The sequence below is a fragment of the Taeniopygia guttata genome, chromosome 5 (assembly GCF_048771995.1).
Source record: "Taeniopygia guttata chromosome 5, bTaeGut7.mat, whole genome shotgun sequence".
NCBI classification, from domain to species: Eukaryota; Metazoa; Chordata; class Aves; order Passeriformes; family Estrildidae; genus Taeniopygia; species Taeniopygia guttata.
In genome coordinates, this window is record NC_133030.1 from 10,910,067 (window position 1) to 10,937,468 (window position 27,402).

General features: G+C 41.7%; 1 protein-coding gene across 4 annotated transcripts; it reads left to right on the forward strand.

Annotated features, from left to right (window-relative positions):
• On the forward strand, positions 1–26,958 carry CAPRIN1 (cell cycle associated protein 1). 4 transcript variants are annotated; one of them, XM_030273531.4, is made up of 19 exons: positions 24–213; positions 510–715; positions 8,992–9,054; positions 10,215–10,301; positions 11,840–12,078; positions 12,192–12,274; positions 13,325–13,462; positions 14,012–14,064; positions 14,150–14,236; positions 18,365–18,520; positions 18,609–18,717; positions 19,146–19,207; positions 20,574–20,684; positions 21,210–21,359; positions 21,517–21,667; positions 22,310–22,504; positions 23,457–23,557; positions 23,962–24,025; positions 24,700–26,958. In XM_030273531.4, the coding sequence occupies exons 2-19, from the start codon at positions 512–514 to the stop codon at positions 24,762–24,764; spliced, it is 2,118 nt and encodes a 705-aa protein (XP_030129391.3). In that variant the 5' UTR covers positions 24–213; positions 510–511; the 3' UTR covers positions 24,765–26,958. The 4 variants fall into 4 exon arrangements, with proteins under 4 accessions (XP_030129395.3, XP_030129391.3, XP_030129396.3 ...); XM_030273535.4 differs by lacking the exon at positions 20,574–20,684 and having other exon boundaries at positions 1–213; XM_030273533.4 differs by lacking the exon at positions 14,150–14,236 and having other exon boundaries at positions 47–213; positions 24,700–25,998.
• Positions 26,959–27,402: the final 444 nt, after the last annotated feature.

Sequence of the window (27,402 nt, forward strand, 5' to 3'; positions counted from 1 at the left end):
ACCCCGCGCGCTCCCGCGCCGCCTCGCCTCTACGCGCCGGCGTGCGCGCCGCCGCTGTCTCTCCCTCCCTCCCTCCTTCTCTGTCTCTCTCTCTCTCTGCTGTGGTAGCAGGAGCAGCGCGGGCGGCGGGGCTGGAGCGTGGCTGAGGCGGCCATTCCTAGCGAGCGAGAGAGAGCGCAGCGTGTCCCCCCCCCGGGCTCAGTGGCGCACAGGGTGAGGGGGGCGGCGCGGCCCCTCCGGACACCCCGAGCGGGGCGGGGGGGGGGAGGGGGGAAGGGGAGCGTGAAGGGAAAATGACCGTTGGGCGCGAGGCGGCCGTCACGTGACCGCCGCCCCGCGCGCGGCGAGGGAGGGGCGGGTTGGGGGGGGCGCGCGCGCGCCGGGGCAGGTACGGCTCGTGCGCGCGCGCGGCCGCGGGCGCGTCTCCGCCGTCCGCGCTCCCCCCGTGACGCGCCCGCCGCTCTCTCCGCTCTCTTGTCTCTCTCCCGCCCTCCCTCCCTCCTTCACAGAGATGCCCTCGGCCACCAACAGCACCATGGCGAGCAGCACCACCGGCAGCAGCACCGGCAAAGCGGGACCGGGTAGCGAGGCTGCTCCGGCGGCGGCGGCCCCGCAGGCGGCGGCGGGTGTGAACATCACCACGGTGCAGACCGAGGCCATGAAGCAGATCCTGGGGGTGATCGACAAGAAGCTGCGCAACCTGGAGAAGAAGAAGGTGATCCCCACGTCCCCTCAGATCCCCCAGCCCACCCGGGGTGCCCACCCGCCTTGTCCCCCGCCTTCCGGCCGCCCCTGCCCCCGAGCCCGTCCGGCCTGTTTCCCTTCCGCTCCCTTGTGCCGGGCCCTCCGCCGAGCCCTCCCGGGTTGTTCCCGGCGTGGCCCCCAGAGGCCGCCTGCTGGAAGGTTCCAGAAGGGCGAGCGCCGCTCCCCCGGCCTGTCCCCTTCCCCTCCGGGCGTCCCCCTGCCCCCTCCCAGGCCGCCCTCCCGTCGCCCCGGGACCCGGCCCGGTTTCCCCCCGGCTCGCGGAGCAGAACCCGGCGGGGTCGCGGCTGCCGACCCCCCTTCGCCCCCGGTGCCCGGAGCCCCCTCGGCGGCGCCGCTCCCTTCCCCCTCCTTCCGCCTTTTGTTCCCCGCGGCGGGGCCTTTCCCAGCCGCGCCATCCCGGGGCTCAGCTCCCCACATGCCCGCTCCGTGCGGCGGCCGGAGCGCGCCCGGTGCCCGTGGCCGGCGGAGCGGGCAGGCAGAGGCTGCGGTGCCCCCGGTGCCGGGCACATGGACGCGGAGCTGTAACATGGCGGCGGCCCGGCCTCCCCGGCGGAGCTCATTGTGCCGCCCGCACAAAGCCGGGGCTACCCCACCCCGCCCCAGTGTCACCGCTCGCTTTCCATCGCCCTAAGCTCAACTCTTTGGGAGCCTGAGCCCAGCTGGAAGCGGCCTTCCACGGGTTATTTTTAGAAAGAGCAGCTACTCAGTCCCTGGTGCTTGGACGGTTCGAGTTGTGGCACAAGAGGAAAAGGCTGTCGTGGTTACTTGTGGCGTGTTTTGCACCCTCTCGGTGGTGGCAGATTAAATGAGCTTCGCAGGGCTTTGCAACCTCCAGAGCATGAGGTGTCCATCAAAAAAAAGAACATAGCCTCAAGACTTGCCTCAAAATGCCACAGTCCAAGTTAAAATTACAAAAAAAAAAATCATATTTGTGCTAGACCTCTAAATCTCTTATTATCCTTAGAAGTGAATAAGCACAGTAAGTGTTATATTCATTTTTTTTAACTGTCACTTTTGATATTTTTCATAGTGTTCCATATTGTATAAGGTGGAAGTATTCCCAGTAAATTAGTCTGTACAGGTGGGTTGTAAAGGAAAGAAGCTGTGCTTTACCTGTAAATAATAGACTGTGTATCAATAATACACTGTGTAAATACACTGTGTACAGTGTAGCTTCCCACTTCAAAACTGGGTGTGGGGTTTTCTTGGTTTTCAGAAATGACATGGCAAAAAGCAGCAAGCCAGGACATTTTAGGTAAGTTTTAGAATCAGAGAAGCTTTTCCTCGGTGTCTTTTGTGTGTAGACAGGACAAGATGTCTGTCTTAAACTTGGTTAATACACAGGAATATCTGCACAACCAATACTGGTCCTCAGCTCGAGAAGGATAGCAGATCTTTCTGTCTCTGGTTCTTTCAATATAAAAAAATTGTTTGAAAATTAACTGTTGTATCCAATATACACAAAAATCCTCTGAAAATATTTTTATTATGTTAAAAGCATGTATTTTAAAAACCAAAATTAGCAAGTGAAAATTCTGACCTGTTCTGTACTTGGGAGTAATCAAGAGGATGCAGCAGTGTTACTGGTGTGAGGGTGCTTGGGAGCAGTATTTTTATTTACCTTTAAATAATTTACACTTGCCTTAGCCATTCCATTCTATTTGAGTGAAGTTTTAGTTACAAGTGAGTAGACGAGACAAAGTGCCCTTTTTTTTTTTCTGTTGGAAGATGTTTCATGAAAATTACTGAAGGCATTTATTTTTTTAATACTCTGTGCTGGGCAATGTGGGCTTAAAGAACAGGCAAGGGCTGTGGCTTAAAAAAAAAAAGCTCTGTGTTGTTTCTCACTGATGAATTAAAGTTCATTAAAGTTCAAAGATTCCTAAGTCTTAATGGACTGAAATTCTGAAACTTCCTGAAGGAGGACTCATAAGCACTACAAAAGTCATGAGAGAAATGGGTTTTGGTGTATTAAAGCACAGGAACTCAGTTGTGGGCTTGAGCCTCTCCCTTGGTGGGGGAGCCAAGAGTTCTGTAGTAAATAATTTGTGCTTTAATAAAGAGAGCAGCACATGCTTTGTGTCTTAAAACAAAGCTCATTGTACACATCAGGATTTCCTTGTATTTTGCATCTTTGGACAAGAATATATTTTTAATTTTTCCAACCATCCAGAAAGTAAAATTGTTCTGGAAACTACACAGACAGGAGTGGATGAGAAATGCAGTAAATCTCACTGGGAACTTGTGCTTAGTTGGACAGTTAATCCTTTCTTTGTTAGCAGCTGCTAACGAAGGCCAGTAGAGATGGTTTTCAGAGCTTTGTGTCATAGAATGAGCACAAATACATACTTAGACACACATTTCTGAAGGATGCAAAAATTACTGCTCTGGAAGAGGTACCATCTTAGGTTTTAAATAAAAGGAGTATGCAGCTTTTAGTAGAGGAAAGGTCACTCTTCATAAAGAAATTTGGAATTTTGGAGTGAAGTTTGTCATGTTTACCTCTAAACACAGAGGATAAAATAATGTGACTACCAAAATACAAATTGAAATAATATTTGTAATTTTGGTCTACACTATTTTGAATGTTTCTGTATAAACTAAAACCACTGGATTATTAGTTACACTTTAATTTTCTTTTCCTAAATATGACCTCCTTTGAAAGAATGAGTATTTCTTTTGTTAAAAAAGACTGGGATAAACTGAATTGCTGTTCAGAAATGAATGTGGAAACATGGCCTGAAAACGTCTGTTTTCCCCTCATCTCTTTGTATTATGAAAAGATAGGGATGCTGTTCTGTGTTCTTAGATGACAAGATATTTTTTGTGTGTGTGTGTGCATGGAAGGGGGTAATTAGGTAATCAAAGGGGTATTTTCTCTCCAGGACCTTCAGATGTGCAGCTGAAGTTTATGTTGACAAGCTTAGTTAATTTAAAAGTTGCCTGGACTCCTCCAGGTGTTTGTCAGGTGTTTGGGGTTTGAATCCTGCCAACTGTCCACGTTCCCTGGGAGAAAATATTTCACTTTCAGTTTCTCCTTCTCCCTGGCTCTTCTGGTTTTTGTTTTTAGAGAAGAAAATCCCAATTTTAAGCCAATTGAATGTAGATCAAACTCTAGTTTTGTTTCAGGGCTGAATGAAGAAAACCCAGTTGTTTCTGCTTTCTTTGTGTGTAATAGGGCATGAGCCATGTAAGAAGAGTTCATCAAACAAAAGTTCTGCCAAAGGGGCAAAATAATTAATTTGCTAACACATGAACTAGGGGATGGGCAGATGTTCACAGGTAACATGTGAGCTTCAAGCTTGATGTGAGCTTGGTGTCTGGAGTTGGAAAGATGGCACATATTGCCTGTGCCTGGTAACTTGAGCTGCTGTCACTTTATCAGCTTGTCTGAGTTTCCTCCTGAGTGTAACCCTGGCTGGGGTGCAAAATGAGCAGTTCACAGGTGCTGCTGTCCTTGCTACACAAGAACTCTCACAGAGCAGCAGGTGGACATTTGAAGTTGATGTTACTTGGTTCAGTAAAATGTTGGCTTTCCCATGGGGAACAAGAACCTGTAGTAAAAGCTGGGATCAATTTTCCATTCTGGTAGCAGGAAGTTTGAAGCTGCCCATTGGTAGCAGCTCTCAATGCTTTTGTCCATGATTTGGGCCACCTGGATGTTCAGACTTGTGAATGGCTCCAGAATGTCTCCTTGGGAGGTTTAGTTTGAAATTAATCTTTGGAGATTTAACATGGAACAAATAGTAAAATTCATTTCAGGCAGTGTATTATAATCCTGAATCTTTCTTTTAAATCTCTCTTAGTAGGAATTTTGGATATCAAGCTTCAGGTCTGAAAACCCAAGCAGTTTATATGTGAAATCTTGTGATGATTGGTGCTTTGAGGTTTCAGGCTGGTCTGTTTTGGTTTTAACTGGTTATTGTAGAAAAGGGATTGTCTCACAGTGAGTTCAGTTAACTAGATGCGTGATGAATCCAAGGAGCTGTGAAATATCTTCTAGTTTCAGTTTTTCAGATACTGCTTTGGGGTTTGGATCATGGTTTTTGTTTGAAGAAAAAGACATGCAGAATATTGGGAGAGACACATTTGTTTTCTAGAATTCACTTGTAAAAGTAACTTTTTGGAACAAAAATGATGTGTAGAGCAAAATCCACGTCTTCTACAGTGTAGTCAACTTCCCTGTAAATTTTGAGTGCTTCTGTAGGAAATCCTGTATAGTGGTGATTTGGAAAGAGCATCTCTGCAGTCACCAAAACTTGGGTTTCCACTCTTCTGTGACTTAATTCTGATTACTGAAAGCTTTTTCTGCTTCTGGGATTAATTGATCATGAAACTGCTGTCTCAGAACTGATATGTCCTTGTCCTTTGTTTAAAACTAATACATTATGCAGATATTTTTTCCTAAACCATCAAACTTCCCAGACTGTTGGGAAATATGCACCCACCAGAATATCTACTACTGTTACTCAAAAAAATCAATTCCGTTTAAACAGATGGCATGTAAATGCTTTGTGTTCTGGAGTGTTGTTATTGTGTCCTTCCATCTTCCTGGCTCTAACTCAGGAGCGAAACAGCTTCTCAAATCTAGTGGGTTTTGAGAGGTTCTGAACCTCCTTGCTTTTTGATTTTTTTTTTTTTTTGGCTTGGTGTTTTTTTTGAGAAAATAGAAGTCAGGTTTTGGTTTGTGGGGTTTTTTGGTAATTGCTGGGCAGTTTTAGCTGCAAAGCCATGAAAAGTGTGGAGGTGATGGTGGAGGACAGACAAATTGCAATGCAGAGATGTAAAACAGGTTAATAAACTTCTAATTTTTAACTTTATTAAGCATTTATTTGGCTTCAATGTGAACTGTATTACACAGCTATTTTAAAGTTTGGGTTATCATAATTGCTTTTGTGCTGTCAAAAACATAAATTCAGTTTTTGAGATACCTCAGGAGACAAACTAGGAATGTCCTTTCCATCTTTTATTAACTTGTAGTAGAGTTTGAATTACTAAAGATTTACTCCAGCTGTTGGCAGAGGTTACCTTGTCCCCTTGCAGTTTGTTGTGCACACTTGTGCTGCTGTAATTGGTAGAACCATAGCATTGAAATTATCTGGTTAAATATAGAGCCTCCCTCCTGCTCCTGACCCCCTTTTTTAAGGGTTATTTTTAATCTGATGATTCCAGTGATCCAGTTTGCAGCACAGCACTGCAAATGGTGGCTCAGTGGTCAGGCATTTCTAAAACCAGGGTAGGTTTGGAGGGTAATGCCAGGTAACTGCAGTTTTTGCTTCCACTTCAAGATGATCTTTTTGAGACAGTTCAGAGGAGGTGAAGATAATTGTCTATTAGTGCAGTAAAGTAAGTAGTTTTGGATTCCTATTCAAGTAAAATCCATGGCATACTTAAGCAATGAGCACCACAGTCCCAAGAGCCTGTTAGTGGTGCTTTTTCCCCCAGAAAACCCCAAAATACTTAAGGTGTCCCAGTGGAAAAAGCTGAAGCAGAGTGGCTTGCTGCCTGCAGAACTGGGAGCTGCTGACTCATGAGCTGTTCAATACACAATTCATGTGCTCAGTTTGCCCCTGGATGATTTTTTTTCCTGCTGGTTTGGTTTTCATGCTCGGAGGTATCTGTCTGAGCAGTGAGGGTGAAGTGTAAGGAGAGGTAAGATGAAGAGAGTCTTCCCCTTTTGCAGGCAGTGCAGGAATTTCACTGCAGCTCTAATTGTTTTACAGCTCTAATGCTGCTCTTGGACTGCTGTTAGTTGACAGTGCAGATTAAAAAGGAAGGCATTTTACTTAATATTTCTGTGTAATGCAGCTTTGGATCTTACAAGTGCTTTGCAATGATAGAAAAATGCTTACTTGGCAGTCAAAATCTTTGTGGTAACATTTAACTAAATGCACATTGACTTGTCCTCTGCATTGCAGCTGACAGGGCTTTCCTCTGCTTTTACCTTCCCAACAGGAATATTTTGTAAGAAGGAAATGTGAGGACAAGTAACCTTTCTTCTGTTCCTAACAGAAAGAGACATATTACCCTTGGTTTTTTAGTTGAATAAAAATAAGCAAAGCATTTACATTAGACCTAAGAGTATTTGACCATTCAAGAAAAACCTTGTGCATTGTTCAGTATGTTACTGCAATAGCTTAATCTGAAAGGACCAACCATGCATGGAAATGGTATACAGAAAAAAATTGTAGTTATTTAGGGTATTTCTGCCTCTTCCCTCCCTTATACCCTCAGCCACCAAAATGGATTCTGTGTCTCACAGTGTAATTTTGCAATGTATGTTGTTTTTTTCAACAAAGTCAAAGTAGTGTTCTGGATTACAGTGTTCCACCCATTTTGTTTTACTGTTGTTGTTTATGGGTTTGTATTGGAAACTGGATCACAGAATTTGTTTTAGTGCATTTTGTAGACCCTGTTCAAGCTGGCCCTTGTTTGCACTCTGTTTACTAAGCAGCCTCACAAACAATTGCATCAGGGTGACCAAGGGAATTATAATCTGCAGCAGGGGAGCCAGTGATTTGAGCAAGTAGGAGCTTCCTTTGAAATGTGCTTGTTTGCAAAGCCCCTTTGCTTTAGGATTTCAGCCATCAGAGGTGTGGGTTGACCTGGCTTTGCACAGGGGCATTGCAGTGGTTCAGTTCTTTTACCTGCCTTTTGGCTGCACAGCTTAGCCACATTCTCCCAAATCAAGAGACTGTCCTGTGATTGTCCAAGCATGTCATCATCTGTTCTGAGATCAGGATGGAGAAGAGTAACCTGGCTTGCTTCCTGTTGAGATAGATTAGCACTGTGCCAAATGTTCTCCAGGCTGCTTTTTTGATCTGTTAGGAACTGTGGCTGCTGCATTTATTGTACCCAGCATGAAACGCCCAGTGATATATTTTTGGAGCTCTGCAAGTTCTTGCTTTGACTTTGCCTAGGCCATTGATGGTTCTGATACACTGGAAGGTGAAGTAGTTAAATGTTCTGTCTGACATGGAGGACTTGTAAAGATCCAGCACCAAAAAAGATACCAAAAGGACCAAGCCTCATAAGGGTGATAAGGTTTCAGGAAATAATGATGGGCATCAAATATTTCAGAAGAGGAGCTTGCTTGATGAACTGTTCCACAGACTTTGATCTTTCCAAAAGTCTGAGACTGAGCATAGAAGTTAAATTAACTAGAAAAATACCAGTAAAATGTTTTAACTAGTAAGTCTGAAGTGAAGAGCAGCAGCAACCAAACAAGGTGTCAGTTAGTGGTGAATGTAAACCCTGAGGCAGGGTGGTATCGGGGTTTTGATTCTTTGACATTCAGAGTTAAGTGTTCTCCTGCTTCTTGTGTTTTGTCATCCTAGATTGGGAAGATAATGGCTAAGGATTTCTTTTAATAATGTTTTTAATTACATAATGGCAAATTCATTCAAAATACAGTCATTTGTGATAATATGGAAATTGTGAAAACGGTGGAATAAAATTAGGTGTGTTATCTTTAGGGGCTTTGCTTCCTTTCGCAGGCGCTTTGTAGTTAGCCTGTAGAATCTGTCAGTGGAGCACACAGGAGTTTTACCTGCTTTTGGCTGATGCCACTCTTCCGTGTGGTTTCTGTTTAAGCAGATAAGAAAACTGATCCTGCTGAAAAGTAGCCTAATGATTCTTTTTTCAATTTCTTCCTGTGGGGAAAAAAAAATCCTAATGCCCTTGAACACAAACTATTTTAGAGCTATTAATATGAATTGTGTTGGTGGGCATTCTTGCACAGAGGATTAGAAACTGTTTAAAATTCTTTACAACTATCTTAAGTGATGGAGCTAGAGAAAATTACAGTTCTGAATCTTAATAGCATTGACAGTGGGGGTTTGCAGTCAGATTTTTGGTATTGTAGTGATAAAATGGTGATAAGCTCTACCTCAACCCTCAGTTCAGCTCTCTGGTGTTTGGACTGAAGGACATGTGTATTGAGAGTGCTTGTTCCCTTAGGAGGAATGTGAAAGAGGAAATTCCAACTAGCCATGAAGACACTGTAATAGCCAAATAAACAAGATAAAAATATTTACCTCTTGGGAAAATATTTGCGTTTTAACCTAATTCTTCTTATTACACTTTTTGCAGGACAGTTATGTGCTTGTGTAACGTGGTACAGTCTGTGTAGTATAATATTACAGTGTATAATTTTGTTAGCACAAGTAGAAAAAAGCTTTAAACTGATTCTTGCCTCTTCATAACAGCATTTTTCTTTTGTTTCAGAGCAAACTTGATGATTACCAGGAACGAATGAACAAGGGAGAACGTCTGAATCAAGATCAACTGGTAAAAACAACTAAAAAAATCCTAACCAAATCTCTGCTAAATCTTTGTGGGGATGAGTTTTTCCTGCCTCTCTTCTTTTCTTAAAGTAGGTTGTTACAGAACTTGATTCAGCAGCAGTTTTGCAGTTGTAAATAAAAAGCAAGTATCAATTTAAATTCAGTTGTATGGTCCAAACATGTTCATTGATACTTCAAGAAATTACCAGATGCTCAGTCTTACGTGAAGTCGAATCCTTAACAATTATTTTCCCAGTCTAGGATCAACAGCATTTTGTTGATGATTTTTAACACTGAGAAAGTGAAGGGACAAAAATGTTCCCTCTTACTAATGCAGCTGTTGACACTTAAAAGAATTAAGTGCTTCCCTTGATCCCTTGGATGATTTAATCTTCAATTTGGTAGTTCTTTGCCACCTGAAAACTGAAATATGAGATCTGTGTACTGTTAATTTGTAATGGCCTGTTGTGAAGATAAACCACGATAGAGAATTGACAACATGTTGAGGAGGGAAGCTCATGGTTTTTATGAAGCTTGACTACCAGGCTTGATAAAAATAATCTTAATTTGGAGAAATGCATTATTTTGTCACAGCAGGAATGTAAATGTCTCAGCCATATCCCCCTGATTTGATTCTGGTTTGATGTAAATTCTCAGTAATACCAAGTGGGTTGAGGAATTTGGTTTGCTTTGGTGCAGATCAGAGTATTAGGTTTAAGAAGATAGCAAAAGTAAAGATTTCTGGAGAAGGGGATATTATGCTCTGTATATTCTGATTTTGACTCTGACTTCATTTAACAATGCATTAATTCTCAAACTCTTCAGAAGTTTTGAGTTGCCAGATTGTTCTTCTCCCCATTCTCCCAGTTGTTAGTTTTTTTCAGGAACTGGCTGCAGCCAAACATGAAACCAGTCCATCATCCATGTGAGCACATAAAGGCATGTATGTTTAGCATATCTAAAGAAACTGGAGACCCCAAGGACATACACAAGTCTTTGATATCTGAGGCAGTGAAAATCTAAATTTGCCTTAACACAGTTGCAGTCCCATTCAGGGATCCTGTGTCTCACTTCAGAACAAAAAAATGTGGGAATTTATTGGAAGTATATATCCTGTTCTGTTGCTTATTGTTTACATTTGTGGTCTTTCTGGGTTTTTTTAAGGATGCGGTGTCAAAATACCAGGAAGTGACAAATAATCTGGAATTTGCTAAGGAACTGCAGAGGAGTTTTATGGCTCTGAGCCAGGATGTAAGTAAAGATCAAGCATTGCTATGTGGGTTATCCAGACACTTTAAACTCTTCCACTGAGGCAGTAGTCACTTCTATTTACAAGGATGAATTGCCCTTGATGTCTTCTATGTTTGACTGTTTTCTTCTATTTTTTATAGTAGTTGATGTCAGGTTTTCTGAAGAATTTCTGATGTACTACATAAATGTATGGAAACAAGAATAATGTAATTTTATGACACAACACAAGTGTTGAAAATAGTGATCACAGAACCAGATCTGCCATGCAACATTAAAGATGGTCACTTGCTGCCATTGGTAACATTTTCTTAAATGGATTTCATAGGGTTTTCACTTCTTCGTAATAACAATCTGAAACTACATTGTGGGACATTATTATTTTTGTAAAGGGTAAATTAACTGGATATTGTGAAATAGGTAATCTTTTGAATTGGTGTTTTATAAAGGATTCAGAATAATAACTGTAATCAAGAATTAAGTTCTAAAAATTTGGGAGTTCTGGAAAGAGCAGCAGCCTTGGAGCTGGCTGCTCTAAGGAGTGTAGTCATCTTGTGAACAGGCTGGGATAATTTGAAGGTTAGCAGCATCCTTGTTTTATAAACTGCTTTCTACATTGGCAGTGGCTGTAAATCAGTTTGTAGGACTAAGGCAACTTGTTTCCTTATTTTCTGGCATCACAGTTCCATCTGTGTTTATGGAATGTTAGTAATGAAGAACATTCCTTTTCTGGGTAAGTCTGTTGTGAAGTGTTTCTCTCATCAGCTTACTGCTAAGACAAGCCAATGAATGCAGGAGTACCAGATTGGTGCTGTGCTTTCAAATTGGTTGTAGTTTTCCCTGACTGCAGTTAATTGATTTTAAGTTACGTCTTTGATTTTTAAAAACAAAATTTTGATGTTTCAAGTGGGAAAGTTACCATCACAATAGATTTTTTGGAAGAGAATATTACATTTCCAGCTGAACTGGGGATGCTGGATGCTTGGATTAAGATGAAGAGTGGAAGAAACATCCTGAACGTTCAGAGTGGCACTGCATTTAGATCTTGTGGAAGGTTCAGTGCAGAGCACAAAGCTGCTGATGATATGTCATCCTCTCCCTGCCTGCATCCGTGCTCCTTGCGCTGGGAATGCTGCAGTGGATGTACATGCTTGTTCCCTGGGGTGTGTGACTGGGGATCTCATGTCCAAGAATTTGTTGAAATCCTTTTTTGGACTTGCTGATCCTGTCTATCTCCCCAGCCTTTCATGGCAAAACATTCCATGAGTTCCCTCTTGTGGTGCATGAAAAAAACGGTCCTTTTGTTTATCTGTTTTAAGCTGATCTCCTGGTAGTTCCAATGAATGCTTCCTACTCTCGTGGGCTATGGTGAATAACCTCTCTGTTCCTGCTCTCTGTGTGGCCAGTGTGAAAAATCTGGATCACCCAAGCCTTTGCAAATGGATGAACTCAACACTTAGACTTTTCCCTTGCCTTCCTCTTTACCTTTTCTTAGCAATTGAAGACATTTCCAGACTGTTTTTCCCTTGGGTCCATTCCAGATCCAGAAAACAATAAAGAAGACAGCTCGCAGGGAGCAGCTGATGCGAGAGGAGGCCGAGCAGAAGCGTTTAAAGACTGTGCTGGAACTGCAGTTCATTCTGGAGAAGTTGGGGGATGATGAAGTGCGCAGTGACCTCAAACAAGGATCCAGTGGGGTGCCAGTGCTGACAGAGGAGGAACTGACAATGCTGGATGAGTTTTATAAGCTGGTTTACCCTGAACGAGACATGAACATGAGGTAGGGTAACAGCAAAGTGCTCCTCTTTCTAATTGCCAGTCAGTTAACAGTGTATTTAGTATGGTATTTTAAAGACTCAGTAAGAGATTAACTCTTTTTAATTAATTTTTAAGGTTGAATGAGCAGTATGAGCAAGCATCTGTTCACCTGTGGGACTTACTGGAAGGGAAGGAAAAACCGGTTTGTGGAACAACCTGTAAGTACAGTCTCTGCATGAAAAGACAGCACACTAAATTCATGCCTGAACTAAAACACACATCTGATATAAGAGAACATGGGTAGTTAATTATCTCTGAGGTCTTAGAGGAACTACTTTTTCTCAGCTCTTAGCTGGACTCTAACAGTGACTTGTGAAGTTTGTACTCTGTCTATGGTGTATTTTTTTATACTGGCTCAGCGTTACTCAGAACTGAAGCTCAGTCTATTTCTGCTATTTCAGCAGTACTTTGCTGCTGGTGGTACTCAGTAACAGTTCTTTGTTTTCTGCAAACCTGGGTGTGAACAAGGTGACCGTGTAATACATACACTGACATGGCCTTCCTTAGTGGGGATGTTCTCTCTCCCTTAGCTCCTGCCAAAAGTGTTGTGGTTTTGTCCTGTTTTCATTGATTAACTGCAGATCAGGGTGTGACCATGCCAGCCAGGCTGCTTTTATTTTAAATAATTCCCAAATAATTCCCAAATGCCTGGCCTAGGCAGCCAGTAATACTGCTTTGCCAATGGGGCTGATGTCTTCTGGGTTAAAGTGCCCTAGCATTCATCTGAGGCACTGAGGGCAAGTGTTTTTTGCTTACAAATGCTCTTTTGAGCCACTTCGCCTCAGGGGAAGAACCGTCATGAATCAGGTGGTACCTGTGTAGATTTATTTTTGACAGTTAGTTGTTTTGGAAGAAATTGTCTTACAGTAATGGTTTTAAGTAACAGGAATAAAAGTCTAGTAACTAAATTTGTAAACTTGATCTCACTGTGAGGTGCTTCACAAGGCTTCTGAAGAGTTATATTTGTTCTAAAGATCCTTCTTGCCCTTCAGATTTTTCTGAATGACAGTGGGTTAATTGTGGATTTATTGAATGTGACCCAGTAAGAGAAGAAATCCTGGACCAGTAGTGCTCATGGACTGACTTGGGGCAGCAACATCTTCCCAGCAAAAGGGTCATAACATGTACATACAATCTTTGGGAGGGAAGGAAGGAGAAGATGATGAGGACTGAGGGGATGCTGATATTTCCCTGCTCCCTTTTCCCAGATAAAGCACTGAAGGAGATTGTTGAACGGATTCTTCAGACCAGTTACTTCGACAGCACCCACAACCACCAGAATGGGCTATGTGAGGAAGAGGAGGCAGCACCTGCACCTGCAGTAGAAGACACTGCAGCAGAGGCTGGTGAGAAGGGGAAAATGCCTTGTGACTGACACATTTGTGTTGTTCTGTCTTGTCTCTGCAGTCTTCAGAGTGATTAAATTGCAAATGCAGTGTTCACCTCTAGCACTGAAACCATCCAAGATGAAAGTTTTGGCTGCCTGAGGCTTTTCCCATTTTCAGTGGTTCCCACCAGTTTAGAGATAGAAGGGAGCAGTTTCTGAAGCAGATAGTGTGATTGTATACTTAAGAAACCTGGGAATGTTGTATCCAATTTTAAGACAACTCAGGACTTTTTTCCCTTTTGTGGAGAAGGCATAGCTGAACATAACTCTCCCTAGCAAGAATTTAATGTGGGTTTATTTCTTTTTAATTCAAAGCTCTGAGAATATTTGTTATTACTAATCTCTGTTAACGTCCTTCTTTTTGTTTGTTTGTTTCTTTATTCTGAGACACAAGATTTTTTCATGTACTTTTGTGTCTTCTAGGTCTATAATGTGAGGGTGGTTGGGGTCTTTATTTTTATTGTTTGGGGTTTTTTTTTTCCACGTAAATGGTTTATTTTTCTTGCAGAACCTGATCCAGCAGAAGAATTTACTGAGCCAACTGAAGTTGAATCAACTGAGGTATTATTCACTGAAACACTGTCATTTTGTATACCTTCAATGCCACTTACTTTTACTTTCATACCCTTTCTTATTTTTATTTTAGTATGTAAACAGACAATTCATGGCAGAGACTCAGTTCAGCAGTAGTGAGAAGGAACAGGTAGATGAGTGGACAGTTGAAACGGTTGAGGTAAGATCTTGTGTACTGCAGGTAAAATTGCAATCCCTGTTTCTGCTGGCTCACAATTCATGATAGGTGTTAGTATTGCATCCCTTCTCCCCCAGTATATAAAAGAATACATTTATTTAAGGAGGCTTGGACTCACTTCTCAATTCTTTAATTGTGTACTTAACTCAGGAGTACCTAAAATAAAAAAAAAAATAAAACCTATTTAGTCTAAGTTTGCAGAGAACTTGCTTTTCTTCATTAGTGGCCTGCTTGGGAAAACAAGACGTAAGAGTCTTGTGCTTAAGAAGACTTTAAAGACTTTTTTTTTTTAAGTCTTTTTTTCTTTTTGGAGAATTTAGCTGCATATGTCAAACTTGACAGTTTATCTGCCCAGCTGATGACAGTGTGGTGTAGTTGTGCTTTCATTAAGAACAGGTCCCTGGAGATGGAGCTGAAAATGAGTAACTCAACTAAAGCTACTCCAGATTGCTTATGTGCATTATTTGATGTTAAAATATGCTTGTATGTGTGTACGTCTCTGCTTCCCAGAACTACAGCTCCTCAAGTATCTCACTTGTTACTCCTTTGCACTTGAGTGGCTGTTCACTTGTGCTGTTTGTGGTGCACTGGTGTTGGGATCTGTTCCCAGTTTGGGGATTTACACTCAGGCTTTGCTATGTGTACATGTCCGTGATTTTATTGCACTGGAACCTGTGGTCCTCGTGTACGGGAAGGTCAAGCCCCCCAGTTTGGTAAATTGGAGCTTGAGTTGTGTCTGTCTGGTAAAAACAAGTATGAGCAACTTCTTTCAGGTGCTGGAGAGTTAATTTTTGATTCTTTTAGCCTTCTGCAGCATCAAATTGCAGGTGGTCAGTTGTTTAGACTTTTCTTGGTGCCCTTGGCTGTTGTTAAGTATAGGAGTGGACTACGTGTTCTTAATCCTGTGAAGTGCTGAAAAAAATAGAGCAGCTGTTTTGATCTGATAAGCTAATCTGGCTGATTTTACATTGAGTCTGGCTGAAATTCCTATTTTACAGTGTTGAAGACCACTAAGAGATTTAATAATACTGAGGATGAGTTGTGAGACTCGTAAAACGGAGTAGACAGCTTTGCCATGTATGTGAAGGAGTTTGGTAGTTCCTTGTCACAGTATGTAATTTACTTGCTTAAAAAACTATTAAATTATCACTGCCACTCCCTGCTACTGAATGTGTTTTAAGAATTATCTTAACAAACTGAAGAAATCCTCCAAACCCACACATTAAAGTCATGCTTGGTTGGAGTACTCTTAGAAGGCACAGTATTTTAAAATTAGTGATTGATTGGCTTCAATTATGCCCATTTTATATCTGTGTTTCTACCAGGTTCAGTTCTCTGTAGTTCTTAATATAAGGAGTATGGATGAAGACATAATTCAGGTTGTAGTTCGGTATCAGACAGATTTCAGAAACTCATAGTTACCTAGTCAGCTGAATCTGGAATTGGATCAGCTTTGTTTTCTTAGGACAATACAAAGAATCTGTACTTCAACTGCCCTTTCTGTCCCAATGTCTTGGACATGGTAGAAAGGAATAATTTAGAAAAAGTTAAAGTTGAAGCCTGTTTCTTCATAATAAAGAACTTTATTTTCTCAGCTATAACACAAAAAAGGGAAATTGAGAATATCTGCCTGTAAAATTACTCTTCCTGGCACCACTATCTCCTTTCTCAGGAGACTGCAGCTGAATTGCTCTTTGGTAAGATCATGCCACAGAATGTGCACTGATAGTTGTGAATTTTGAAATCTGGAAGAGAACATGTGCTCAGAAGATCTCTGTAATTGTTCACTAAGGGGGAGGATATCGTCAACTCCTCTTTTTCAGTAGCCTTCGAGTAGATGTGATACAGTCAGGATTTCTGTGGTGTGCTTCTAGATTAGAAGTAATGATGTCTTCACAAGGACATTTTTTGATGGTCCTTCCATAAGTTTTAAACTAAATCATTTGCTTGTGAATTTTCCAAGGGTATTTGGGTTATATGATGTTCTAATTTTGGTGAAGATGTCCTTTATTGGTAATAGTATTCATGGACATTTTTTTATTGTTGTTTTGTGGGGTTTCAATTTTTTTTAAACGGCTTCTTCTGTAATTAATGCTTGACTGTGATTGTACACAAAGTTCTCTGTGTCTTAGATTGTGGAACTTCGGTTGGATGGATTTTGAGTAGAATTGAAAACTGTTCTCAGACTGATAATACAAGTTCATTCTGTTGGTTTGTGATGTCATTAAACTTGTGGTTTTACCTTTCCTTCTCTTTTTTCCCTGTCCCCTGTCAGTCTCCTTGTATTGTGTCTGGCAGCTTTGCCTGCTGACAAGGTTAACTTACCTCACACAACTTGAAATTTGTTCAGTTGTTTCACCGTACTGTGGTTTACTTGGTCAGAGTACCTGGTAGTGCTAATAAGACAGAAGGAATAGGCGCTGAACTGTTCCTCTTGACATCAGAAAAGGAGTATTGGAAATGATAATGTAAATTATGAAATACCATATGAAGTTACTGGTGTACGGTTTGTGGAAAAAGGAAAACGTTGGATATTTTTGTCACTGTTGTGGGTTCTTGGTAATTCCATCAACTCATCTTTTTTTCTTGAAGATACTGAATTGTTTTAATGACTTGGACTCCATAAGTTGAGTGGTAGTGCTCAAATAACTTGAGAGTACTTTTGCTAACAATTATGCAGGGGATGAGTAGCTGCGGTTTTACCACTCAAATTTCACCTGATGCTTGCACTTCTCAGTTTTTAAGCTTTGTCATGTACGAAAGGTCTATCTATATATGTGCTCTAGATAATTTTTTTACTCACAAGGCTTAATTCTTAATTTGGAAACAGTCTATAATATGAAATTCAGGGACTGTTTGATAGACAAGAGTTGTGCTTGGTTTCTGGTGTGAACTGCCTCAGGGTGTATTTTTCATGGGAATTGTCAAATTGCCTCTCTGTAGTTTGCTGCCAGTGGTGATTTGGGTCTGAAGTGGATCTCAAAGAGGACTGTAGGCTCTGGTTAGTTTTTAGTTTTATTCAGATTTTCTGTTTGGGATTTGTTCAAGGAACAAGCCATTGAACTTGGTGATGCAACTGTATTTGCAGAATGCTATGGACAAACAAGATTTGAAAATCTGGGCAGGCAGTAGGAATGCTGGAAGATGCTGTAGGTTTCTTGGAGAAATTAAAAAGAAATGTGCAGGCTTTGAGGGTGGATAGTGGCAGTGAAATGATGATAAGAGACAATGATATTTTTAAAGGGCATTTGTTGACATTGAAAATGGCACTTGTGGATTTCAGGAGCTGCCTAAAGAGCAGGCAAGAGACTGGTTAGGGCCATCAAAGTGCAGCTCTACCATCTTTGTCACTGTCTGTTTTCTAACTGTGTGCTGATGGATGTTTGAGGTGCCCATGTCCAGCTTTGCTGGTTGCTCTGCTGTCTAATCAGGTGCTATCTGAAGGCCCATTGCAGTTTGTTCCTTTGTTGATGTTTGCCACTTTGGGGTATGTCTGGTAAATCTGAGCTTTCTTGCCCTCCCTGATCTGTGCTTCTGCTTCTGGGCTTCTAGTGTTCCCTCACGGTGCTGTCTGGCAATCTTTGTCATGCAGTGCTGCCTGCTGTTCCTGAGACAGTAAATCAGGGAGCTAGGATAACAGTGTCTGTGAAGATTGACCATTAAGAAGTCTTAAGAAGGACCAAAAAATTCTAAGTCCACTTATATTTACCAAAAAGCTATGAGAAAATAATTGTTCCCCATTTGTGCATATTTCTGAAGCTTACTCTTCCCCCACTTCCTTTAAATTTCCAAATGGTGATAAATTGCTGTCTCAAATCCTGCTCTAAAAAACTCCTTGTACTATTGAACAAATACTTTTCTCGTGAGGAAAAGAGTAGATGGAGAGAAAAAGAGAACAGAGTGTGAGCTCTATAATCCTACGACTGCTCAGACGAGTAGCTGGCCACAGCATTGACCTGTCTAGGATGTAGTACTGTCCTTCAACACCGCTGCAGCAATTCCATCATCCATAGCCAGTTAGGCAATAGCCAGAAATGCAAGAACTCCTGAGTCACTTGAGTGCAGCACTGCCTTGAGCTGAAATTGCAGTTGGTTGTTGTCTCTTGTTAGGTTGTAAATTCCCTGCAGCAACAGACACAGGCGACGTCTCCTCCCGTCCCGGAACCTCACGCGCTCACTGCTGTGGCTCAGGCAGACCCCCTGGTCAGGAGACAGCGAGTACAGGACCTCATGGCACAGATGCAGGGCCCCTACAACTTCATGCAGGTATTTCTGTGCTCTGAACATTCATCTGTTTAACCCACAGCAGTGTGGATTTGATTTCTTAGTAGTTTTTTTTTTTTTTTCTCTCCAGGACTCAATGCTGGAATTTGAGAACCAAACGCTTGATCCTGCTATTGTATCTGCACAGCCCATGAACCCAGCACAGAGTCTGGACATGCCCCAAATGGTTTGCCCTCCAGGTTTGTAATGGTAAATCCTAAAGACAAATACTGGCAAAGCCTGCAAGTCATCTCTTAGAAATGCTACAGTTGCTGCTGCATAGTAAAATGTCACCACAAGTAATAGTACAATCCTGCTATAGTGTGTTTTTCTCAGAAATGCGACTGTGCTGTTTCTAGACTTCAATTCTCACTTGCTTACAGGTTTAGCTTTGAAATATGGAACATCTAAAGCTTCTTTAGTTTTGCTTTGGATTATTTTGGACAACTACAGAAAATGTCCTTTGCATGGAAACAGGAGTTGGTAATTTGAGTATAGCTTTGCAGTGCTTGAGGCTTCATCATCTTCATGATGATCAGCTTTCACATAAGTGCTCAGAGCAGGTAATAATGCTATTCTGTAAAAGGTTTGATTTTACTATGTAATAAGTAAAATTTTTTTCCTCCAGTTCATGCTGAGTCAAGACTTGCCCAGCCTACCCAAGTTCCTGTGCAACCAGAAGCTACACAGGTAAAATGTTTAGTAAATTCTGGTTTGGATTTGTGTTTGATATTAGGCGTAATTGGAGTTGCAAAAGGATTGATTTCCTAACTACATGAGAAACTCCTCTGAAAAAGCTGAGGTTCCAGTTTTGGGAAATTGGTGATCTCCATTGTTGCTGACAGGCATTACTAGTTCCTAGTTTTAGTCTCTGCAGACTTGCAGATGTCCAGTAGTGGGAAGCAGGTAGTTTGTTACTTATTTGCAACAGAAATGCCAAAACCAAAACCACTTGGCTACAGGGCAGCCTGTGTCTGTTCAAGTGAGTGTCAGGGCACAAGTAGATCTCATGCATTAATTATATAGAGTTTGTGTTCTGTTTGATTATTCCCACTTGCTTGGATTGGGATTTTACCCTGGAGTCGTAGAGCAGTCAGCGTGAGTTGAATGTTGTTTCCAGTTGAGCTTTAAGTGGAATCTCCTAAACTTGCTTCTGCACTGCATAAATGAAGTAGTCACTTCCTTGTTAAGATGTTTCAGTTGTCTGGTGATTAAAGATTTTTTTATTAAGCATGTGTGGCATCTCTGAGGACTCTGCTGGTCTCAGTAATGAGTCTGATCCCTGTAGGTATTTGCAAACAAAAAAAAATCTGGATAGATGATGGATCTCACAGTACAGGCAGTATAAATTGCTTCCTTTGGCTTGTTCAGATTGGGTCTGCAAGGTTTAAGTCACTCATTTATATAGAAACAGGAATGAGGGAGTTATTTCTTAAATTTCCTCTGTACGTACCTCCTGAAGTGCTGGTGCTCTCCACAGTTTTGTTGTCTTCTAGGAGTAGACTATTTTTTTATCAGCAGAGGGTTTTTGTTTTTTTCTCTGCACTAGTAGTTATTTTGCTGTTAGGTGATGCCTGACTTAATCCAATGGATTTTTTTTCTTATTTCCCTTACCTCAACCAGTGCTGCCAGTGATTCTTTTGAGGATCTTGCAAGCAGTAATTAAACTTACTCTTGGCTTTGGAACACTCCAGTGTGATGTGAACACCCCCATCAGTTATTATCCATTGCTTCTTAAACTCCCCAGTACAGCCTTTAATGCAAGGTTCTCTGCTTTGCTGGCTGGACTTTTCCCTGGGCTCTCTGTGTGGGAACAGAGCTTGTAAAATATAAATTCAGGCCATTGGAAGCCAGCCCTTGTCCACTTGTGTTTGAACTTGGAGCTGTGTGGTGTTAGAATGTTGGTGGTTAAAAAGTAATTAATTTGTACTGATTTGAAGATGTGCTGGCACACAGACTAGAGAGTACCATCCACTCCAGAGTTCACTGATACTTTTTACAAAACTGCGTGTGAGCATCAGCTGACTTTTGGGGGCTTTGGGGTTTATTTTGTCAGGTTCCCTTGGTTTCTTCTACAAGTGAGGGATATACAGCTTCCCAACCCATGTATCAGCCTTCTCACACAGCAGAGCAACGGCCACAGAAAGAATCAATTGACCAGATTCAGGCAAGTCAGGTTTCACAGGGGTGGGAAGAACTCTTGATTGCAGGTGGCATCAAATGTTAGTCTATGTTTCTTCATAAATAACATTATTTTTAGTTGATAGGGGTGCTTCAGTTCCCTTTAATTTCAAAATTCTGAGCCTGTCTGTGACCAGTAAGACCTCCATAGCAAGACTTTTCATTTGGAAGATTGTTTGTTTAGTTGGATGCAGCATGCCAACATCACCATGGGAGCATCAGAATTGTTGGCTTAGGAAATGGGATTTATTTTTTCACAGCAGTTAGCCTGGAAACTTGTTCATTTCCCCCTTCTAGTTTTTTCTAGTTGTATTTCAAGTTAATGAAGGAGAAGATGGTTAGGTTTTTCCTCTCATTATGCCGCTGTGAATTAGGCTGTTGAGCTGAAGTAGGAAACAGTCATTAGTAGAGGTGAAGCCGAGGCATTGCCACTCTTTTTTAAGCAAAGTTTTTGAAGTTAAATTTTTGGTACTTCAAAAGCTGCTAAAATGTTGTTTGTTTTAATTATTAGGCTTCCATGTCTCTGAATGCAGACCAGACCCCATCCTCATCATCACTTCCCGCTGCATCCCAGCCACAGGTGTTCCAGGCTGGATCCAGCAAGCCTTTGCATAGCAGCGGAATCAACGTCAACGCAGCTCCATTCCAATCCATGCAAACAGTGAGTATGAAATCAGTCCAGGATCCCTGTGACTTGGTGCTCATTCCTTGTGGTAGAATCTGTCATGCAGCTACATATGGTAGTCCTTGGTTATTCACATTTCTGAGACTTGGATGATGCTTTACAGAGCTGTAAAACGGAATTTCTGCTCTTACAGGTATTCAACATGAATGCACCTGTTCCTCCTGTGAATGAGCCAGAAACCCTTAAGCAGCAAAACCAGTACCAGGCCAGTTACAACCAGAGTTTCTCCAATCAACCTCACCAAGTAGAACAATCAGATCTCCAGCAAGAACAGCTCCAGACAGGTAAAATTCTTGTGAGCAGGTGATAAGTCTGTGAAGTGCTAGATGATGGAGCAAAATATGTCACAGGTTCCCTTGCAGACCTTTCCCCTGAGCAGTACCAGATTTTGTTACTCTGGGTTTGAATATCCAACACGGAGTGAAATTCAGTATATTACTTCAGCTGTTAAGCCACTTGACTGAGATTTATATGGGTTTAAAAAAAAACATGAAGAGGATTATTCTGAAGATGCAAGCACTAAAGTGAAGTACTGGCTCTGTTGATGTTAAGGTTGCTTTTAAAAAACAGTGAAATTTGAGGTGACATTCTGTAAAGGAAATAGTAAACCAGAAATGAGAGCAAATACAGATTTCTTCTCACAGTTGACGTAAGGTCTCAAAGGCCTGGAATCTTGTGCTGAAATCACTGAGAAATTACTTGAATTCAGCAGGCAAAATGCTTTCCAGATTAGCAACTTAAAAAAATAAATGTCTACATCCAGAGCTGTTTTTCTCTCAGCACTGAAGTGCTAAAAAGTACTGGATGTGGAACAAGGAGAAGAAGCCTCATCCTTTTCCTCTGTACCAGAATGTTGGGTTTAAAGAGAGATACATGGGAACATAAATAAACCCAGACTTTTCTTTTTCCCCTCGATTGCCCTGCAGTGGTTGGTACCTACCACGGTTCCCCGGACCAGAGTCACCAAGTGGCAGGAAACCACCAGCAGCCTCCCCAGCAGAGCACTGGATTTCCCAGGAACAGCCAGCCTTACTACAACAGCCGGGGCGTGTCCCGGGGGGGATCCCGCGGGGCCCGGGGCCTCATGAACGGTTACAGGGGCCCCGCAAACGGATTCAGAGGTGAGCAGCTCTGCAGAGCCCTCCCTGAGCTCTGCTTGACCCTAGGGGAGCCACCAGGTCAGGAGAGCAAGTGTTAAACTGACCTGCTGTTGGGAGACTGGGGTGGCAGCCCTGTGAGACAGCAAAACTTGTAGTAAAAATCTTATGAGTTGTAGATAAGCAACATAAAATTCAAGTGTGTGTTTGGACTCTGTTACAATACAATAGTACACATCTACTGCAAGTATAAGCAAATGCAGAAATATCCACCCATCAAGCAAGGAATTTGGATGCAAGTTGGTATTTCAAAAATGCTTAGTGTTTCCACAGTGTATTTTGTTAGTTCTGTGTTTCATCAGAATGAGAATAGACTGGCTTATGTAGAAGTACGGGAGCACAAGAGTCCAAAAGTCACTAGGCCAAGGGAATTATCAGGAGTGGAAGAGTGAGAAGTGTAGTTCTGGATAGATAAGAGAATGTTTATGATTCCTGGACCTTACACGTGTGGCTATCAGTGTTACAAAGAGGTTTATGTTAGAATAGGACAGAGATTTCCTTGTCAGGTGTTCTGGGGTTACTTATGGACTCAGGTGCTGTCTTCCATGTTCTCTTCCCCTCTTGTGGCTGGGGAGTAGAGAAGGAATATGTGTAATAAAAATACAGCTGATTGGAGTGTGAATGCAGTAATCACAAATGGGACATTTAGAGCCTTCCTAGGATCATATTTAGCTCAGAACTGAATGTTCTGTAAATCAAACCGTGGGTTACTCTGAGAAATGTGCTGAACGCTGCCTCCTCCCAGTCGTTACCAGGTGTTCATTCTCATTTCTTGTGATATATTAGCACTGATGTTGGAGGCATTTGCTTGATTTGCAGGTAAGCAGCCCTTGCTAAAGGGATGGGATTTTTTTTAAGGTCAAGTATTAAGTGCAGCTTTGATTTCCAAGTGAAAGACTTGTGCCCTGTTCCTTAGGGGGATACGATGGCTACCGTCCTTCCTTTTCCAACACTCCAAACAGTGGCTACACACAGCCCCAGTTCAATGCTCCTCGGGATTACTCAAACTACCAGAGGGTAAGCTACCTGTGGGGAGGGAAATACCTGTCAAAAGCACTCAGAGCTGTTAGTGACATCTTTCTTCCTCTGGGACTTAGTTTATTTCTCAGGAAGACAAACTGTCCCTGTGTAGTTTGGAAAAGTTGAACACTAAATGTATCTATATTTCTTAGTTATATTGAACAACATATCCTGTAATGCAGAGAGCATTTGTCACTGCACATTACAGCTGCTAGGCACTAGTGGAAGTGCCTAGCAGCTGTAATAAAGAGTTAAAGTTTATTTTTTACTAATATGTTCCATGTTGAAGTTACAGGTGTTTCGTCAGTGCATATTGTTTGATTTAGGTCCTTGTTTTGCTGGCAATGAATAACACAATGCCCAGGTTTTATGTTGTAACTTTGTAAATTGCTTTGCTTTAGGATGGATATCAACAAAATTTCAAACGTGGCTCTGGACAAAGTGGACCTCGGGGAGCTCCTAGAGGTAATTTCCTGAGTAGGGAGTAATTGGTTTGGGTTGAGTGGAAGTTACTGAGCTAAGTTTTAAAAGTTCTGCACTTAAAAAACAACCTCACTCCTTACTCAGCAGCTCACAATTAAGAATAAGCTGACTTGAATTATTGGGATCCTGTAAACTGGTAGTGGAAGTTAAGTTGACTGTTAAATGCAGAATTCTTGGAAAAGAAGCTAAAACAGCAATTGCTGTTGACATTCAGATATAGTAGAACTACTTAACTGTCTTTTATTAAGGAAAGCCTCGGGAAACAAACCTGACAGAGATAATGAGGCTGTAGTTAATCTTCTAAATTCTATTTTTATCACATTTCCTCAGGTCTTTTTCTTAGTACATTTTTGATGATGGGACTTTTCTGTCTCAGTACAGACATTGCTGTGAGGGCAGCTCAAGGCAGTGCCCTGCATCTGCATCCTGCGTGGTAGTTCAGTGTTGAGGGGTTCTGTCCCTGCCTTGGTCCTAAAAGCCCTGAGGTGTGGAGCTGAGGCCTCTGGAGTTCAGTGCAGCATTGGGCTGTGGTTAAGCTGAGAGCGTGTTTTAGGAAGCACAGCAAAGTCTGACTGAGTTCAGACCAGAAGATTTAGGACTACTTTTAAACTAACCAGATTTCCTACAGAATTCAACGCCCTTTTTGTGTTTTGTAGGTCGTGGAGGGCCCCCTAGACCAAACAGAGGGATGCCTCAGATGAACGCTCAGCAAGTGAATTAAACACATTCACAGGATTCCGTTCAACGCCAAAAACACGCTGGCCAGTGTACAATACATGTTACCAGAAGAGTTATTATCTATTTGCTCTCCCTTACAGGAATTTTGTTGTAAAGGGACTATTTTCATTACCCATAATGACAGGACTACAGTTGCCAGCTTTATATTCCCTGGATATTGAAAGGAACGAAACAACGTTTACTCTGCATGTTCTGTCCTAAGCATCATCTTGAGCCTTGCACATGAGATTCAGATTCCTCACCCTTGCTAAGAATAAAGCAAAAAAGGCAATTTTCAGGGTGATCCAATCTCCATGGTTAACTGAAGTGGCAGGAAAAAGCAAAGACTCACTTCTGACATTTAAAAGTGATTTTAACAAATCACTTTTAAATCACTTCAAATCCATAAATACTTACTGTGGTGGCAGTTAAAAAAACTTAAATGTTCCCATGAAAGGATGGAAAAGGTGAAGTGTGGCTTGGTAGAACAACTGCATTTCAGCTTTTTCTTACAAAATCGAAGCACTGAACAGTTCAAGATGTGTAGTGATGCAATTGCCCTGAATAGAAAGGTGGGCTTAGAGGCAGTTTGTTACAAAGAAGAGGCACCCTTAGCTGCAGCACTCCTCATCACCAGGGCCCTGATTCCTGTGGCTATGGAATTAAGAGTGCTTGCATAACTGCTAATGTAACTGTGTAATTAATTTTTTTTTTAGGAGACAAGGTGGAAAAAAAAAAAAATACACACACACAAAAAAAAAAAAAAAGCTTTAATTTGGCACTTGGACAAAATTTTGCAACAAATCCTGAGCTATAATCTGGATGGCCACTGTATATTTGATGTGAAGTATTTAGATATCTCTTTGAAACACTTATAAGTTTCTTTGATAGCAATGACTTTTGTAAGGATTGGTATTCTCTATCATTCCTTATGACTTGCACATTGTCTGTCACTAATACTTGACCTTGCTGTATTATCACCTAAATAACTGATGCCGGTACTGATGGAAATCCCTAATGGATAATCATAACACTTTTGGTCACATGTCCTTTTGTCTTTCCTGCAGCCTTGAAGGTTTTAAGAAATCTCAAATGCCCGCTGCTGCTGCCCTTCCAATTGCTGTCTTTTGAAAAGCACCGGTCTGTGTTTGAGTTGATTTCCCCTTTTCAGGGAAATGACAGCCAGCAGTTACAGTTAAAATGGTATAAGCAAGATAAATAAAACATGTTTATAAAAATTGTATCCTGGAACACTGGTTTTCAACAGATGAAACAGATTCAATGTGATGGGGTGACATTTCATAAGGTTTTTTTTTTTCTTTCCTTTCTTCCTTTGGTTTTTTCCCCAATAGTCCCTTTTTTGTGATTAGATGTAAACCCTCCTTCTGTTTTTCTGGTTTTATTCTACTAGCTGTGACTTCTGGGAAACTTTTCTTTTTGATGGACTTTTCCCTTTTTTCTTTATCTTCATCAAGGCAGCAATGTATAAAAGAAATGGCATAAGCCTAGAAGCTGGAAAATACCAAGTCTTATTCAAGTTTTACTGCATCCTTGTGGTATAATCTTTGGAGAAATCACTTGTGCCTGCCTTTTGCGCACATGCACTCTCTCTGCAGTGGGGAGAATATTTTGATAGCTGCCTCCATAGAGGTGTTGGTAGTTCTGTTGCATTCTATAGCACGTGTGAGAAGAATAGTGCTATATTCTCTGTTAAGTATTGCTCATCAAATAATTCCTACCTGTGGAAAGATGAAATTAAGGAACAGCTGTGTGGTGTTTAAATGTTCTGTACAAAATTGAAGGTTGTTTTCACTCAGAGGGTCATTTCTACTTTGTATCACAACTCAACTTTCAGAACTTGCAGTCAGATACTTTTGACTTCGTTGTGAAGCAGTCTGGAACTCCATACAAATGGGTGGGATATCACTTTTCAATGTCCTGTGTGAAGAGCACAAATGAAAAATGTTTTCACTGCAGGAAGTGATAAGCTTGTGAAGACCATATTCCACACCAGGCATCCTGAAATGGGGCTGATGTCTGGAAGCAGCAGTTTGAGTCAAGGCCTAGAACATTCCTAAACTGCAGTCCGGTGAGAAGTTGCTGTTCTGTGTCTTTTTTAGGAAGCTATTACTGAGATAATAGTCCCAACTGTTTTTTAACTGGAAAAAAAATAAAAAGACAAACCTTTTAATGTTAAACTGATGTAGGAAAACAGTGAATTCTTTGAATAATTTCCTTTTCTTCTTGCATCAGCTTTTAAATGGTTGGTAGAACACAAGCTGCTCAGCTTTCTCCATTGCACACCAAATGCTCCTTAAGGAACTAATTGTAGTTTGTAAACGTGCACCATAGTCAGAGACCTCTGAATGGATCAAAACATTCCACCTTGAGTTTAGGGGATTTTTCCTGCTTGAATTTATTAATAAAACACTGGGCCTCTTCATTGAGAGACAAGTTTGTAAACCTCCTGTATGCCAATGGCCTTTAGAGCAGCTGCCCTGCTGTATCCTGGTGGAGGGAGAGGTGGAACGAGTCCCTGAGGTGTGAGCTGGGAACCTGCACAGACCCCTTTGATCTCCACCCGTGGTGTAATAAAGTCTAAAACATCAGCTGGGGTCACCCTGTGCACTCAGAGCCCTCGC